This window comes from Girardinichthys multiradiatus, chromosome 2 (genome assembly GCF_021462225.1).
Source record: "Girardinichthys multiradiatus isolate DD_20200921_A chromosome 2, DD_fGirMul_XY1, whole genome shotgun sequence".
Classification (NCBI taxonomy): Eukaryota; Metazoa; Chordata; class Actinopteri; order Cyprinodontiformes; family Goodeidae; genus Girardinichthys; species Girardinichthys multiradiatus.
Genome location: NC_061795.1, coordinates 32,954,201 through 32,969,577, shown reverse-complemented (window position 1 = coordinate 32,969,577; position 15,377 = coordinate 32,954,201). Strand labels below are relative to the sequence as shown.

Here is a 15,377-nt window from a genome sequence, read left to right as displayed (position 1 = left end):
TTCTTCCCTTTCCCCCCCTATTTATCCTCTAGCTTTGTTGAAGATGGTGGTAAAATGGTCTCGGTTCAAGCAAGATGTTCTGAACAGTTGATACATAATTTTTTTTCTGAATCAGTCACCTGTGTCAGGTACTCACATCCATCTATTTGCACCGGGGCCCGATGCGTTTCCACTTCAGTGCAATGTGTTCCCCCTGACAGGTAGGCGCTGCATTAACTTGTAGGCCCCAGGCTGTTGACTCAGTTTGGCAGGAGGTCAATATTGTATGCATGACTGAGAAGAGATGTTTGTCATTTGTAAATGCTTAGGATGTAACCTCATCCCTTCCGCTGTCAGATGTGATACTATTGCATACCAAATGCTGCATGTAGAGTGAGTTATCTACCCCTCATCCTCCTGGGCTTCTCTTGCTTTAGATTCAGGCAGGAGAAACTATTTGCGGACCTTCTCGTGAATTTTGGCCCTCTCCTTACTCCTTTGCATTCAGTTGTGTGCCTCGCTTGTTTTTACTGAGTTTCACTTCAGTGACTTAATGACAAGAAAAACAGCTTATACAGCAAGTAATCTATAAAAACAGAGAGGCGGAGAAGAGGGGGTGCGAGCTGTTGTCCTCTGTAGCCTTTGTTATCTGACCTGCTGACACCGCACATTAAGTCTCTGGGGATCATGGGTTTACACAATTACCCTGACACGTGTGTTTGGGTCACTGTGTGGTAGCACTGGCTGCTTTGGTTTGGCTGTGAAAGTCATTGTGAGCTATCAGCCTGAATGCCCTAAATATACAATTTGCAACTTTTCTGGCTAGGTTAGCGGGGTTAGTGCTGCTTTTGATGGATTCTACTTTATTTCCAGAAGTTTTGAGTCTCATGTATAAAAAAAAAAAAAAAGTTGAAGTTCTGATTTCACTTCTAACTCAAACGTTTCCCACCAACCCTGGGCTTAAAATCCAATATGGCCGCCTCATGTGTAAGAGTTCATGGATGCAGAAATTAACCGTTTTTATGCCATTCTGATGGGTTCTACCTTAGTAAATCAGTCCTCTGTTAGAAATATTTTCTCACAGGGATAAGATACATAAAGTCCACAGAGAGGCACATTGTTTTTGACTTTTGCTGCAGTTTGGTCACTGAACGCAACAACTTAGGTAGTCCCATGGGTTTTCCAACCTACAAGTTGGACATGGTTAATGCAGGATTCAAAATAAACATGAACTTGAAATTCTCTAATTCTAGGTTTTAAAAATATACCTCCTAAAGTGGGAATTATGACTTGGAAAGGAGATTTATCACCAGCCCTGATTTTAAAATTGATTACGACAGCCTTGTGCCTAAGTATATATACAGATAAGCCCCAAATTACTCATATCCCAAGTGGATTAAGGTATGAAGGTACATTTTTTCACTAATTAAGGTAATATTAACTGGTGACCCAGTCAGAGTCTGGTCTTGCATCTGAATCAGGGTGATGGCAAGGGATACCAGTGAAAACATGCAAAAAGCTGCTCAGCACTAAAACAATGGTGTGATTGGTATATTAGCAATAATGATGTTTTCATTGGTATTGGTACAATCTGCCAGGAGTATGAATATTTTGGGCTCAACTGGAGCTGTAAAAATAAGCAGTTTCTTGCACTTCTTAAGGCTTGTACCTCATTTGATTACTTATACATGTAATACTGAACAATCCCTGTTTGAACCAAATCCTTCAGCAATGAATTAGCAAAATTCAGAAAGAAGCACACTGTTCATCATTCCTAACTGTCATTAGTTTGGTTACTACTAGCTCCACTGGATTCCAACTAGTAAGTTGAACATGGCTAATATTGTGTGTTATATACTTAGAAGGTGTAATTTCCTGGATCAAGGTTGGATAAATAAAGTGAATATGTCATTAGGTTGGAAGTCTGACTTGGAAAGTCTGAAATATCTCACCAAATCCAACATTAAAATCCAGGAGAGTCCTCTATCACAGTGTTAATAACTGTGGGCAACTTAGTCAAGGTCAATACTTAGACATATGGACATAATAATCAACAATCTGTGTTAGTAAACATGTTCCTAGAGAGATTCAGTTCATAAAATTTACAGAAAACAACATTGTTATTGTTTTTGTTGTGAAAAACCTGGTCACTGGGCACAATCATTAGCAAAACCTACTTGTTTTCTAATTTGCTAATTGAACATGGTGGTGCAATTCAGTTGTGCTGCTAAGTCAGAATATCACAGTTCATGTTGTAAAAATAATCGATAGGGAATATCCCTTCCTTAAAGTTGGTACTTTTACTTTCAACCTAAAAACTAGTATGCCTTAGCATGTGATTAAATACATAAAATGCAGAGAGAGGTGCATTTTATTGACTTTTGTTGCTTACAGCCATTGACCTGGTCACTGAACCAAACAATTAGCAAACCCTACTAGTTTTGCAACGTGCAAGTGGAGCAGGTTAATGCTGCATTTCATTTGTACTTGGAAGTCAGAATATCTGACCCTAATCCTCTGACCCGCCCTTCAAAGCTGGAACTCTGACTTGGAAAGTCAAATCTCAACCTTCAAATCCTGTATGGCAGCCTCACCTATGTGTTAGTATGTGATTTTTATTTTGTTAAATCGGTTTTACTCACAGTAATGGACAAGACCTGTAGGTAAACATGTTGCTACAGTGAATAAAATAATTATTATCGACTGTCATCAGCCTGATCATTGTAGCCAACAAATAACAAACCCAACCAGTTTTCTGGGTCGAACATTGTTATGGCAAGGTTCTCTCTCAGGCTCAAAAATGATTAGCCTCAACATGATCACAGCGTTAGTTCAAAATGAAACTTCTATGGTTTGAACTGAACTTAAATGTAATTTATTACAAGCTTATACAAATAATCTTGAGGATAAATTATGCAGACTATAACAAGCAGCAGTGTAGTGTTGGTTGTAAATACAAAGTAACTATTTAAATGTGCATGTCCCTCTGTCTAGATTTGGTACCTAGGTCCTGCTTCTCACTGACCAGCAGTGCTCTCTAGAAGCCAGATGCTGGTTAGGTAGGGAAATCTTTTACACAGATCCCAATTCCCCGATGTCACTGAGCAGAAGATATGTCACAATCTACACTTGTTACCAATCTTTGTCAACTTAAATACAAGGACAACACAAACTGTATACTTTCTAAAAAGCAAGTGACATAAAGTGTAGACATGAATAAAACATTTTTCTTTTTCTTTAAGGCGTTGTTCGACTGACAACTATCACATAAATCAACATAATAGAGAAGTTGCATTCACATTCTAAAAAGCATCAGACCAAACCTGGAACAATAGTTTTATTAGTGTGACTATTTGCACTTATAGTCATATAACATTTTAATGATGTTTCTCCTTCCATGAACAGAAATCTCCCACATCTAGTTTTTTAGTTCAGCTCCTAACTTGGTTATTTGTGCTTCTTATGCCTATAGGGAGACATATGAAGCAACTTATTCTGTGGATACTTTACTTTCATTTTAGAGAAACTAATAAATAATAAATAAGATATGGATAACATTTTCTTCAGTCTATCTCTGTGTTGTGGTTGCAGTTACACCCTTACAAAATACTTAGACCGAACAAGAGGAAAAAAGTGAGATTTTCAGCAGCTGCCATGTTTAATCAACCACTGCTCACCCATACTTGGTCTTGAAGGGAAAATGAGCAAGACACATGCGCAGATCAGTCGGGCAACACTAAACTAAACTGCAGCAGCCCCTCATGACACTGTAAAGTGATGCGAACAGTAACATTTTGTCTCCTTCACCTGCAGCGCCGCAAGCTGGGGTCACTTAGGTGAGCTAAAAATAACACATGGACAAGCAATGTAAAGTTCAGAATCAATTTAAAATATACTTAATATAAATATAAACCATATAAACAAGGAAGCAACATCAAATTTGATCAGAAATTACTTTAAATCACATGGCCATGCCTTTTTGTAGCGTTTTCTGTGGATGATGGACTTCAGTAGCTAACAGGTGTTCTAACGAAATACCCTACCTAACCGATACATGTAGCTTGTTGAGATGCACCATGGTAGGAAAATTTAACCAGAAAGCTCAGTTCTTAAGAACTGAGACCCACATCTCTAACAGCTTCTGTTACACATGAAAGCCGCCAGAATTTTGAAATGCAGATTTATCACAAGTAATCATTTGCCACCGTTGGAAATTGCAGCCAATAGAGCTCCCCACAAAGCACTGTTGTTTGCCATGTGTGACATGATAAGCACCCACGAGATCCCTGCTAATCCCAGTCGTTGTTAATTCCAGGTGTACTTGGACATTTTAATTTTATTGGAAATTTCATGTGGAACTTTACCTAAAGTTGGAAAAAAACACCAAATCCAATACAGCTGCCTTGAGTACTGATATCTGCAGATAAAAAATAAATAAATAAATAGTTCTATTCGTCTTTTGGTAAATCAAACAAGGATTTGTCAGATCAAAACCTCAATGATATGTTACTCACAGAAATAAAAAAAAGGATAATGGTTTATACTCTGAGTATTTTTACGTTATGTTCTGAGCAAGAATTCTCAACACTGCCAACTGTAACAGAAAATAAGGGGGAGGACGCCGCCAGTTGTGAGATTAGATCACAAATTGCTTCTGCGGACTCACCGATATTAACAGCTGTTCATCCGGAGTGCACCGCTGTCTGTTGTCATGGAAACCATGCAGTCTGCTAATCTGCAATGTCAGCGCTCCACTCAGGCCTAGCCCAATAATCTCACCTGTGTGCTTCACCAAATACTCAGCAAACAAGAACCTGGCATTGGTTAGTCCAGTGGTTAGTTCGGAGAAGGTGAAGCTGATCCATTTTGGCGCTGCCTTTCACGATAATCGCTTTTCCACAGACTGGGGTGGTTTGTCTGACATACTTTCTCTTAAAGCCAAACATTGTCCACACAATAGATGAGTCGTGGCCTGCCACAAGCTCTAAAGAAGAAAAAGACAACAATGGGTTCTTGCCAACCGCTTGTTAGCATGTTTACGTGGCTTCCTCTCTTTGGACTTAGCTCAACAGCAGTTTAACTTTCACTCACTGAACATGCATGCATGCACGCTGCGTTTATAGTGCGCCTGAACACCTTGTCTTTTTGTTTGCAAAATGAGAAAAATATTTGATAATGTTTTTTGCCTTAGGATTAAAATAAAACATGTATATTTTAGAAAAGATGTGTATTAAACATCCAATATGGCTGCAATTTGAATAGTAATGGTTGCTGAAATAAACTGTTTATTTGCACTTCTTAAAGTTTTTATCTAATCAAATCAGTTACCCACATTGCACTGTACTATATCTGCTAGTGCACATGTTACTATCGTTTAAATGTATAAAATGTAGATAAATAGTTGTGGACTTGTATTGCTAACAATAGTTAGCCAGGTCAAACAACACAACAATGAGCAAGTCTTAGAGTTCTGGACCAGAGTCGAGTCAAAAGCGCTGTCAGTCCCAGATCAGAATTTTCCAGAATTTAAAAAATGAAAAAGCTTCAAATGGTCAAATTTGAATTAAAACAGTGTTAGGTTATTGTAGAGTTTTAATAAACCCCGAACAATGTTTTGTGTTCTCAGAAACATGATCTTTCCACCAGAATGTAATGATTTTAAAATTTGAGAAGAGCTGAGTTGTTTCAAAGTGGAATCAAACTGCTGTTCTTCCTCTTAGCACAATCCTGTCATATGCATCATAATTGAAATACAGCTCATTTTAATATCCAGTAAGATCTTTGGAGACCACAGGAGCAAGACATCACTTTATGCTGCTGTGTTATCAACTGAGACCTGACACTGACACATCTCTTTTATTTGTGTGTTTAGGGGGGGTAGTTGACAAGGATTTGCGGCACTACCTCAACCTACGCTTCTCCAAGGGCTCCGTGGACCACGACCACCAACAGATCATCAGAGACAACCTCTACCTTCGCACCGTTCCCTGTGAGTCCTCACCCTTACCTTCTTCCACTCTTGTCCTCAATACTGTTTCACTCCTATCTGAGACAACAAGTCTAATGCTTCAATGTAATTGTATATTTTCTCTCTCTTTGTTTCTTTTTAAATAAGATGCTTCTCAAGTCTCGACTCCTCCCAGGGCCTTATTTCCCTCTCATTTTCCCCCCTTTATTTTCGCCTCAGGATGTTGCCCCCTTATTTTTGTCATCGAACACACTCTCTTTCTCTCTGTCTCTCGCTGTCTATCGCTCCTTCTTTTCCCTCAGTCGTCCGAGGTTTCCATGGCAACCACCTTCTTGTCTGGAGGCTTGCGTTGTCGTGATGCCCTACCCCCTTCAGCACACACGCACAGCACACAGAGATATAAAGAGATGATAATGTCTCTCTTGGAAATGTTGGTAAAATATTTCCATGCTGGACAATCAAACCATCACTCACACACTTCCTGCCAGTGGGTTACACATGAAATGTGGGTTGTTACCAGTTGTCTGTCGGTCTATTGGTGTCTGCTTGCCTTTTAGGAACAATGTCATTCCCCCAGCAGGTCCTCCTTCTGTCAATGCATCAAACAGCTCATGAATCAGCTCAATGACTGGTTGTTACTCCATGTTCATGCAGCATGTGAAATTTTGGTGTTTTAACTTTTTTATTTTTTTATTTTATTACTTCTTTTATTTATTTGATGGAATTTGAACTCCTTTGCCATGTTTTTTGTACCATGTCAGTGGTCTCAGTCAAGCTTTTGAAACAAGGCTAGTTTTGATGTCTTGATGGTTATTACTGCATCTGATGAATGATTCCTCTGCTGGCGTGTTGAGCCACTGACACAGCGGTGATTGTTTATTACCATCCTGCCGCTGCATAGTTCCTCAACCTCCTGCTCTCTCTGTTTTTCTCCTGTTTTTCTCCTCTTCTATTGTCATTGTATCATCTTCACGTCTTTAGATTTTCTGTTGATCTTAGCTTTAATTTCAGACCCTTTAGCCATTAGTGCACAAAGTGCTAGAACTGAGGCGCTCTGTAGAGATCAGGATGTGATGTCATCACCTACTTATAGCTAGTTTACTGTCTGTCTGTCTGTCTGTCTGTCTGTCTGTCTGTCTGTCTGTCTGTCTGTCTATCTGTCCTTTTCTAATCTGTTATTGGACAATTTTGGCAGTTTGTGTGAATTGTAGCCTTCGTTTCCTGTTCTCAGATGTGGCATCCAGAGTGGTCTTCTGCTGCTGTAGCGCATCTGCTTCGAAGCTGACAAGTGGTGTGTTCAGAGAGGGTTTTTTGCATACTTTGGTTGTAAAGTGGTTATTTGAGCTACTGTTGCCTTTCTATTATATTAAACTAGTTTACTGTTTGTCCTCTGACATCTGACATCAACAAGATATTTTCAACTGGTTCTGCCTGGAAATCCCAGTAAATCAGTTTCTGAAATACTCTGCACGGGCCGTCTGGCACCAACAACCATACCACCTTCAAAGTCACCTAAATCCCGTTTCGTCCCTATCAGGATACTCGGTTTGAACTCCAGACAGTCAGATGTTAAACCAAACCTAAACATTGCACCAAGTTGCTCCAACGTGACTGACTAATTTGTGTCAACAATCAATTGAACAAGTTTAAAAAATAAAGTCACTAGTGACTATGTATACATTACAAAAATACATATAGAGTAGCCTAGTCAAGGCCTAAAACACCCATCAGCCATTATTTTAAAAGTGATTGGATTGTTTATTATCCTTTTAATATTTTTTTTCCCAATGCCAGCCGTTCAGGCAGCCAATTATTGTAATGAGTGTGTTAAAGTGTTTTCAATAACAGTGCTGCTGAGGAAGTAATTTAAATATCAGCAATTAATAGCCATTGTGCTAAAGGTTCCTCTGGCAGTGACTCATATACTGTCACTGTTCAGAGGACGGAAAGGTTGTAAAAAGCTTAAGTAGCTAATGGCGTATGCAGAAGAATACGTATTTTATGCTAGTTACAGTGTTTAACGTCAGTGTGCAATTTGTCAGCAGATCTTTTGGAAATGTGGTCTTCTTGCCTGCCTGTACCTCAGCTCTGGCCTTCCTCTCGTTTTCTGCCTCTCTCAGACTGGCAGCTGTGTTTTATTGCAGTTAAGGCCGACTGAAAGAGTGACGGCCTAGGTAATGGGCATTGGCTAAACCTTCTAACAGCTACTCCCTGCTAATCCTGAAGGACGTCATGTGCCTGGTTTGTTCACATTACCCCCCCCTTTTGCCATGATATTTTAATTATAGTCACCTTCCAACTTTTGCGAACAGAGCAATTATTATTTTGTGTAAAGATAAAATTATTACATTTCCATACTTAATCAATCCACCACATTGTAAAGATGATACAGTGTAATGAAGACTCACTAGACTCAGTAGAACCCCCCCCCCCCCCCCCTCAAAACACACGCACACACACACACACACACATACATTTTATCTTTTAAATCCGAAACTTAGTGCTATGTTTTTACAGTGAATCATAAAAAGTCTGGAAATTCCTTTTTAGCATTTTCCTGATCTTCATAAGTATGGAAAAAAGGAAATTGAATATGCAAAAATTTATAATTTACAGACATCTTTCCCTCTTTTGTTTTCTGAAGTATCAAAGTCTTGTAATAATTAATAAATGCAGTTGTTTTTACATTGGTTTATATTAAATTAACTTTTTAAAAGCACTGGATGCTCTTAGGAAAACAAGCAATTGTGATATAATTGTTAAATACTGTGATGACAAAATTGATTGCAGTTAAGACACATTTTTTCAACTCTTCTCTTCTTTCATCCAGATGCTCCCTTTACTTTCCGGGAGCTTCAGCAGCTCGGTCATTAAAGTTTCTTGTGCCAATCTTGGCGGGTGTTCATCCAGGAGGACAAATATGTTATTTGGATGCAAGCCATAAATGCATGTACCTTAAAGTATAATATATTACCAAGTGTTGCTTCCAAGCAATCTTTTGTGGTGGTGATTTTGCAAAGGTAGATATTAAGATGACAGTTGCAGTTTGCTATATTGTGCATATATTTACTACTTGTAACCCATCAGTGACATTGTTTTTGACTTACTGACTGCATGCAAACAGTGCCATTTCAATACCTGTTTGGTATCTAGACAACTTTAAATTCAAGTTGAAGTGGACCTGCGGTTGTTAAAACTTGAGTCCAACACAGCACTATAGGACAGAAAATCTGCTGCTTTTATCCACAAGCTAAATACAATTACGAAGAAATAGTGCAATTCAAAAGCATTCACATTTGCAAAATGAAGTTTTCTTCTAGCTACCTTCCAGTAGCTAAATACTGTTATATTGAGTTGTGAAAAAATGTAAGTAGCATACAGTTTAACCCTGGGTGTAACCCGAACATTGTAAACCTAGATTTGCAGGCATTAGTGGGAGAAGAGAGTTCTGCTCCTTATGAGAGCAGAGCCTCAAAGACTGGAGGTTTTGGCCCTGTTCGGTTAGTACCTACTCGTCTCGGGCCATTTCGGGTCGGCTTTACTTTATTACTTTACTCCATTACAATTGAGCACCATCTCAATGTGGGCGGTATTGTCAATAGCAAGGCGGGCCCACAGTCCGAAAAAGTAACGTGATGTGATTTGTATGGGATACAAACACAACAACTAGAGAAGCTGCTGCTCAGTCTATGGCTGACAGACTCATAGTGAAAAAACAGAGCCAGGGAAGGCTGCGGGTAACGAGATGAAGTACAGTAGAGAGTAGAAAGCCATGGAGCAGTATCAAACTGAAGGGTACAAGCTAGAGGACGAGTGAGGCTAAGCTAACGCTACCTAATGCCAGCTTGTTTTAGTGGTCATACACACAATAAGCCCAGCGTATAACAATTTAACAGTTGAAGATATTAGTTATTAAAACATGCTGTGACAAATGACGCTGCCCCTTACCCAATCAGTGATTGACAGTCTTCTAACGTTGCATTTTCAGCACGGGTCGGCACGGTTGGAACCGCAAACAAGCAGGTACTAAAAATAATAGCGGTTCCACGTAACCTTACCAATGGAAAAGCCTAAAAAGGATAAGAGACAGTAATAAACAATCAAAAAAAGCCATAAACTGTCAGGTACAACCAGAGTTAATATCAGCAACTAAGTCATGAACATTAGATCTTTGTCAGGAAAATAATTTTTAATCAATTACTTCATTGTTGACCACGATCTTGATGTTATGTTTTTAACAGAAACATGGTTACATGAATTTAATGAAGCTCCCATTCTGATAGAGTCGACGCCTCCGAACTACAATTTTCTTTGTGCGAGCAGACAGTAAAGACAAGGTGGAGGGGTGGCCACTTAGTTTAAAAATATACTAAAGTGTAAAAAGGTATTTCTGGGCAAATTTGACTCTTTTGAATATGTGGCTCTCCAGGTAAAGAGCCTGGTCCAAACCATGTTCTTGAATATTTACAGGCCTCCTAAGTCCAAAAAAACGTTTTCAGTGATTTTAATGAGCTTTTATCTGTGATATGTGTTGATTATGACTGTTTAATTATTGTGGGAAACTTGAACATTCACATGGACAATCCTGAAGACAGAAGTGCAATAGATCTATGTGACACTCTTAGAAATGTTGGTTTGACTCAACATGTTAAACAGCAAACGCACAAACAGAGACATATTTTGGACTTGATCATCACTAAGGGTCTAAACATTTCCAAGGTGTCTGTAACTGATGTTGCCCTATCTGACCACTTTTCTGTTATTTTTGAAAGCTTCATCTCCAATGACTCAGTTTGCCAAAGAGATATGATAAGAAAATGCACCTTTAAGGACGGTGCTGCTGAAACCTTTAACCAGATTTACTCTTCTACCTCCACTTTGCCCTGTAACACTGTAGATGAGTTGGTAGAAAACTTTTATTCTAAAATCTCGAACATCATTGATTGAATTGCTCCAATTAAAGTGAAAGTCGTTTCTGGGAAGAAAATGTCTCCATGGAGAAGTGCTCCACCAGTCAGAAGTGAAAAAAAGGGAGTGTCGAAAAGCTGAACGCAGGTGGCGAAAGACTGGACTCCAGGTTCACTATATTATCTATGAAGAGAGACTATACAAATATAACCTACAACTGAAAAATGCAAGGGAATCCTTCTTTTCTGAGATCATCAGCAAAAACACAAACAATGCTGGTGCATTATTTGCCACGGTCGACAGGTTAACAAACCCTCCTGTAACTGTAGCGTCTGAACTCCACTCTACCAAGGGTTGCTAACTTCTTCACTAAAAAAACCCAAAAGATCAGAGCGGCAGTCAGCACATCCACATCAACTCTAGTACCAACGTTGTCTCCAACTAGAACTGATTTTGACAAAATTTCCCAATTTCACCAAATAAACTACAAAAACTTAGAAGAAATCGTACAGCAACTAAGCTCTTCTTCCTGCTGTATCGATGTTTTACCCACAGCTTTCCTTAAGAAAGCTTTGCCTGTCATAACATCTGATTTAACTGAAATAATAAACATGTCCCTTTTTTCAGGTGTTTTCCCCCCAGGCCCTGAAAACAGCAATTATCAAACCTCTATTGAAAAAGAGCAACTTGGACAAGCTGCTACTACAGAACTACAGGCCTATATCAAACCTCCCCTTCATCAGTAAGATTATTGAAAAAGCTGTGTTTCAGCAGTTAAACAACTTTCTAACAATGACCAACTGCTTCGATGTCTTCCAGTCAGGCTTCTTGCTCACCACAGTACAGAGACTGCTCTTGTCAAGGTGTTCAATGACATCCGTATAAATGCAGACTGTGGAAGAACCACAGTGCTGGTATTATTGGACCTTAGTGCAGCATTCAACACTGTTGATAATTTTATTAGAGCGCCTGGAAAACTGGGTCTGTCTTTCAAGTACAGCACTCAACTGGTTTAAATCCTACTTGAAGGACAGGGACTTTTTTGTGTCAGTAGGTAACTTTACATCAGAGAGCACAAAAATCACATGTGGCGTTCCCCAAGGGTCCATCTTAGGGCCCCTCCTATTCAATATCTACATGCTCCCCCTAACTCAGATTTTAACAAACGACAATGTAAGTTATCATAACTATGCAGACGACACACAGCTATACGTTACGATGTCACCAGGTGACCATGAACCCATTCAAGCACTGGGTAAATGCTTAGAAGAAATCAATGCATGGATGGGCCTAAATTTTCTTCAGCTGAATCAAAACAAAACTGAAGTAATAATCTTTGGACCAAAGGAAGAGCGTTTAAAAGTTAGCACACAGCTTCAGTTAATACAGCTAGAAACCACCAGTCAGGCTCGAAACCTGGGTGTAGTGATGGACTCAGACCTGAACCTTTAGAGGCACATAAAAGTAGTAACAAGGTTGGCCTTCTATCACCTAAAGAACATCTCCAGGATTAAAGGACTAATGACCTTGAAACACTAATTCATGCGTTCATCTTTAGTAGAATTGATTCCTGCAACGGTGTTTTCACAGGTCTGCCTAAAAAGTTGCTCAGACAGCTACAGTTGATCCAGAACGCTGCTGCCCGCGTCCTCACTAGAACTAAGAAATTGGAGCACATCACCCCGGTTCTAAAGTCCCTACACTGGCTCCCTGTAGCTCAGAGAATAGACTTTAAAATACCTCTGTTAGTCTATAAATCACTGAATGGCTCAGCACCAAAATACATTACAGACTTGTTGTCAGTGTATCAACCACCCAGACCTCTCAGGTCTTCTGGCTCAAATCTACTCTGCAGAACCAGAACCAGAACCAAACATAGAGAAGCAGCTTTTAGTTCCTATGCTCCAACAATCTGTAACAATCTGTTTCTAAAAAGCGCTATGTAAATAAACTTGACTTGACTTGACTTAATAAGCAAGTGCAACCGTGCTGAGCTGCGCTGAGTAGGGACTAGTGGAAAAAGACCATTAGTTACCAAAGCAACTCTCAGGTTCTCTTTACTGTCCAGTCTGTTTCTCTGTTTGTCTTCAGCTGAACCAGAGATAAATAAAAGCCACTGTCATAGAGACAGGTAGTGCTGAAGTGCTGTGGAGGGGATGATTTGAGGACTCTGTTCAGGATAGGAGCCCCCGCACCTTCCTGAACAGAGTCATCTCCTGGCCAACCGTCTGAATGGCTTCTACTGCAGACATGACAAGAAGCCATTCACACCTCAAATCATCCCCTCTACATCCCATTCAGGTAAAAATTTGACCCGTAAAACAACCAGCCACCTACCTTCAGATCCTCTGCCTGCACTAAAGATCTCAGAGGAAGATGTAAATAGGCTCTTTCAGCGCATGAAAACAAAGAAAACTGGAGGACCTGATAACGTCTCCCCATTATGCCTGAAAGCCTGTGCAAATCAACTCGCTCCGATCTTCACAAGGATCTTCAACAAATCACTGGAGAAATGTGAAAGTCCCCTCCTGCCTCAAACGATCCACCATCATCCCGGTGCCCAAGAAACCCACCATCCTAGGATTAAATGACTACAGGCCTGTAGCCCTGACGTCTGTGGTCATGAAATCCTTTGAGCGGCGGGTGTTGAAGCACCTGAAAGACATCACAGGCCCTGCTGGACCCCCTGCAATTTGCTTACCGAGCAAACAGGTCGGCAGATGATGCTGTTAACTTAGGTCTACACTTCATCCTGCAACACCTCGACCATCCAGGGACGTACGCCAGGATCCTGTTTGTAGACTTCAGCTCGGCCTTCAACACCATCATACCAGACATCCTCCACCAGAAGCTCACACAGCTCAACGTCCCAGCCTCCACCTGTCAGTGGATCAACAGCTTCCTGACAGACCGACAGCAGCAGGTGAGACTGGGGAGCATCTTCTCCTGATCCAGATCAATAAATACTGGTGCCCCCCCAGGGGTGTGTTCTATCCCCACTCCTCTTCTCTCTGTACACAAATGACTGCACCTCATCAGAGTCGTCCGTGAAACTCCATAAGTTAGCAGATGACACCACTTTCATTGGACTGATCCAGGACGGTGATGAGTCTGCATACAGACAGCAGGTGGATCGGCTGGTACACTGGTTCGGTCAGAACTACCTTGAACTGAACCCACTCAAGACTGTGGAAATGGTGGTGGACTTTCGGAGAACACCACCCCCATACACCCCCTCACCATCCTCAACAACACTGTATCGGCCTGGACCACTTCAGGTTCTTAGGAACCACCATCTTTGAGGACCTGAGATGGTCTTCACACATAGACACTGTTCGAAAGAAGGCCCAGCAGAGACTGTACTTCCTGAGGCAACTCAAGAAGTACAACCTTCCACAGGAGCTGCTGGTCATCTTCTCCACTGCCATCATTCAATCTGTCCTGTCTTCATCCATCTCAGGGTGGTTTGGCTCATCCACAAAACAAGACAGGTCCAGACTGCAACGAATAATCAGGACTGCAGAGAGAATAATCAGAGCTGACCTTCCCTCCATCCAGGACTTATACAGGTCTAGGGTCAGGAAAAGAGCTGCTAAAATATTTGCAGACCCCACACACCCTGCACATAAACTGTTCAGAGCTTTACCTTCAGGCCGCCGCTACACAGCACTGTTCGCTAAAACCAGCCGCCACAGAGACAGTTTCTTCCCCCAGGCAAAAACAAAACCAAAGAGCAAAGTGTACCGGAGTCAAATTCCTTGTGTGTATGTACGAACTTGGCAATAAAGCTGATTCTGATTCTGATTCTGAATGGTAGGAGGTTGGTTGACTTGGGAAGTGTACAGGACTGCAGCAGAACTGGGAGTAGCTTACCTCCACCAACCTCAGTGTGCGGTCACATGATCGTCCCACCAGCTGACCCACATCGTTGCTTGGCAACTTAATGATTTCTGTGGTAAATTGAATATGTCGCGCATCCAGTCATCATCATTTTCTTACTGCTTCTTCTTTGGGGTTTTATGGCAGTTTTCATCCAATTTATTACATTACCGCCACCTTCTGGATCAGACACTCATCACATTTATAGCCTCTTAATAAGACCAGTTATCTTAATAAAACTTAAAATTCATTTTTCCCTTCAACTTTATTTAATTGAAATAATATATCCTCAAACTTCTGTTTTTATCAACTCAAATTACAAGACAATATTGCCACCTACTGTAGGGAGTGTAAATAGACAAGATTCCACTCTTGGCATTTTTTTTCCCCACGCAAATACCCGCTGAAAACTAGCCACTTTTGGGTCAGGAACCACTAGTTCAAGAAAACTTCTCTAAGATACTCTTGTTTGTTTGACAAGTCAAAAGGTTAAGGATTTTGAAATAGTGTTGATCTAACTTCAACAGCTAAATGGCTTTATACCATACTCCTAAAATCAGAAGCCAATTTTAGCAATGTGTCGTTTCATAATTTGTGGAACACATAGCAAAACCCGATCTATTTCAAGCAAGTTCATGGCTAC

At 40.5% G+C, this 15,377-nt stretch overlaps 1 protein-coding gene across 1 annotated transcript in view; it reads left to right on the top strand.

Moving 5' to 3' along the window:
* Positions 1 to 15,377, top strand: part of magi2b (membrane associated guanylate kinase, WW and PDZ domain containing 2b) — a 146,920-nt gene that overhangs the window by 40,273 nt on the left and 91,270 nt on the right. Inside the window, exon 2 of the mRNA XM_047352691.1 lies at positions 5,852 to 5,968. Within this exon, the coding sequence (XP_047208647.1) occupies positions 5,852 to 5,968 (117 nt within the window). The remainder of the gene's footprint in view (positions 1 to 5,851; positions 5,969 to 15,377) is intronic.